Here is a 2,378-nt window from a genome sequence, read left to right on the forward strand (position 1 = left end):
AATTGCATCCTGTATTTTATGATTTATTGTGATAACAATAATTATAAAATATATGTCCAAAACGTTATTTGTTTTTTTTTTTTTTAGATAAATATACTGTCTTCACTGCACCACAAATACCGCTCCAACAGTAAAAAATAAATAAGAAAGCGTAAAATATTCTTGCAAGACTTAGTTGGTGGGGTTTTCAAGCACCTTTAATGTCTATAATAGTAATGATAATCGGGAGATTGAATAATTTTATAATGTTATATTAATGATAATTATTACTAAATTACTAAATAATATTTTTACATTTGTGAATAACATAACACTATTAAGTAATATTTATATTATATACCGAGACAAATTGAAAGCGGAAGACAAATAAGAAGACACTTCCGGTTTGTGTTTTTCAAATCAATAAGTGTGATAAGCAAAGTGTAATTATCTTTCATCGTGCAAGATCTTAAAATGTTATTCGAAATAATTCATGTTGCACTATCTCACTATTAAAATTTTTTGTTCACTGACTTTTTATTGGTACAATTTATTCATGTTCGTGTTTTAGTTTTTACTGTCACTTCCGTTTTTCTCCGACGTGGACTGCTAATAACGGCTAGCTTACCTTTCTCTAAGTCGGAGCAGGACTCTGCGCGGCTGTAACAGAGCCGAACCCTCAGCGGAGGAAACATGGTGTCTGCGGCGGCTCTCTTTCTTGTCTTCTTGGCTTCTGCATGTGAGCAAGTTATTGCTGAAAGGCAGCTAATTTATGCTACAGTGGTGAGTGTCAATAATGTTTGCTATAGCGCTACAGAAGCTGTTTATTCCTGCACCGTTATGGCTGAATTCTACAAAATTGCCTTCAAAATGTGTTAAAAACTTTCATTTGCGCATATTTCAACTTATATCAAAAGTTCCATAACTTTTGAGTTGCATAACTCAAAAGTTATGCAACTTTTTTAGTGTTGTGAAATCTTTGACGCACTCTTATTAATTCAGCTCGAAAATAAACCATTTTAGATGACGTTATGTTTTAACCCTCTGATGCGTAAGTGGGTCTTTTTCGACCCACTGAGGTGGTCGTTTTGCAATATCTTTGTAACAAAAAGTTTTCATCAGTTCATATTCAAGGTATTCCTCAAAAAACATGTTACTGATATCATGCAATTGATTTTTTTTTAACTAACCCTTTTAACATTTTAAGAAATAGCATGTTTTCAGTTACTACCCCATTCTTCCATAAGTGGGTCAGAAATGACCTGCATTCATTTCTTATGGAATTTTATGGGAATCTTTGTTTCTTACCAACTGTGACTGTCAGGAACACATATTCATAGCTATAAAAAATAAATGCATAAATAAGTGAGCTGGAAAAGAGTTGAGTGTATTTTACAAGTCAGAAAGAATGTCCTGCTTTTGACCATTTGGCCTCTTTTCTCTCCTCCTTCCTCCAGTTGTTTCGACATGGTGACAGGTCACCAGAGACAGCCTTTCCTACTGACCCTCACCAAGAAAGCGCCTGGCCTCAGGGCTTTGGACAGCTAACGCAGGTAAAATAGCTTTAAGTTTTGCTCTCTCTACAACTCCTCTCTCCAGATTAGCCCTTAACCAGAGATGGGTGAAGTACCCTAAATCTGTACTCAAGTAAGAGTAGAACCACTGCAACATATTTTTAGTCAAGCAAAAGTAAAACGTAGCCACCCAAAAAATTACTCAAGTAAGAGTAAGAAGGTTACTCAGATACTGAGCAACTGATCAAAACATCTTTAACATTTAATATTTAAAAACATTTCATATTTAAAAATTACATCATGAGATGGACCAAACTGTAAATGTTGTGGAAATTTGATAAAAAATTAAGATAATTCAAATAAATAACATAATTACAAAGCAACAAAATCAGGCAATATTCGAAATCAATTTCTTTCAATATAAGGTTTATGAAACTTTGACAAAACCTGCAGGTTATAACAAGCTTGTTCTTCATTCAGCAAAGTTACTCACTGTGGGTACTAGAGAGTCAATTTTACTCAAGTAAAAGTGAAAAGTTTAGCATAGTAAAAATGCTCCAAAAAGTATTTTTATTTTTTTTTCAAAAGTTCCTCAAGTAAACATGAATAAATGTAACTAGTTACTATCAAACTTTTCCCATGACGGTATCTGGTGACAATAAGTCAGGCGACTCTAGAACTACAGTTAAAATGAGTATATTGATTAGATTTCTGATGGTTCTAAATGTCAGGTTTGTGTTAAAAGGTCGGGATGAGGCAGCAGTATGAGCTGGGTCAGTATCTGCGGACGCGGTACAAAGACTTCCTCAATGAATCCTACATCCGCCACGAGGTGAGACGTGGAAACACCACCTTTATTCCAGCTCACTTGAGAATTAGCAAACA

General features: G+C 34.3%; 2 protein-coding genes across 2 annotated transcripts in view; both read left to right on the forward strand.

The window, feature by feature from the left end:
* Positions 1-596: 596 nt before the first annotated feature.
* LOC103130331 (lysosomal acid phosphatase-like) overlaps positions 597-2,378 on the forward strand; it is a 13,429-nt gene continuing 11,647 nt past the window's right edge. Inside the window, exon 1 of the mRNA XM_016665834.1 lies at positions 597-762. Within this exon, the coding sequence (XP_016521320.1) occupies positions 673-762 (90 nt within the window). The 5' untranslated portion in view covers positions 597-672. The remainder of the gene's footprint in view (positions 763-2,378) is intronic.
* LOC103130333 (lysosomal acid phosphatase-like) overlaps positions 2,245-2,378 on the forward strand; it is a 5,481-nt gene continuing 5,347 nt past the window's right edge. The window contains exon 1 of the mRNA XM_016665824.1: positions 2,245-2,325. Coding sequence (XP_016521310.1) covers positions 2,245-2,325 — 81 coding nt within the window. The remainder of the gene's footprint in view (positions 2,326-2,378) is intronic.

Source organism: Poecilia formosa, unplaced genomic scaffold (genome assembly GCF_000485575.1).
Source record: "Poecilia formosa unplaced genomic scaffold, Poecilia_formosa-5.1.2 Scaffold625, whole genome shotgun sequence".
Taxonomy (NCBI): domain Eukaryota; kingdom Metazoa; phylum Chordata; class Actinopteri; order Cyprinodontiformes; family Poeciliidae; genus Poecilia; species Poecilia formosa.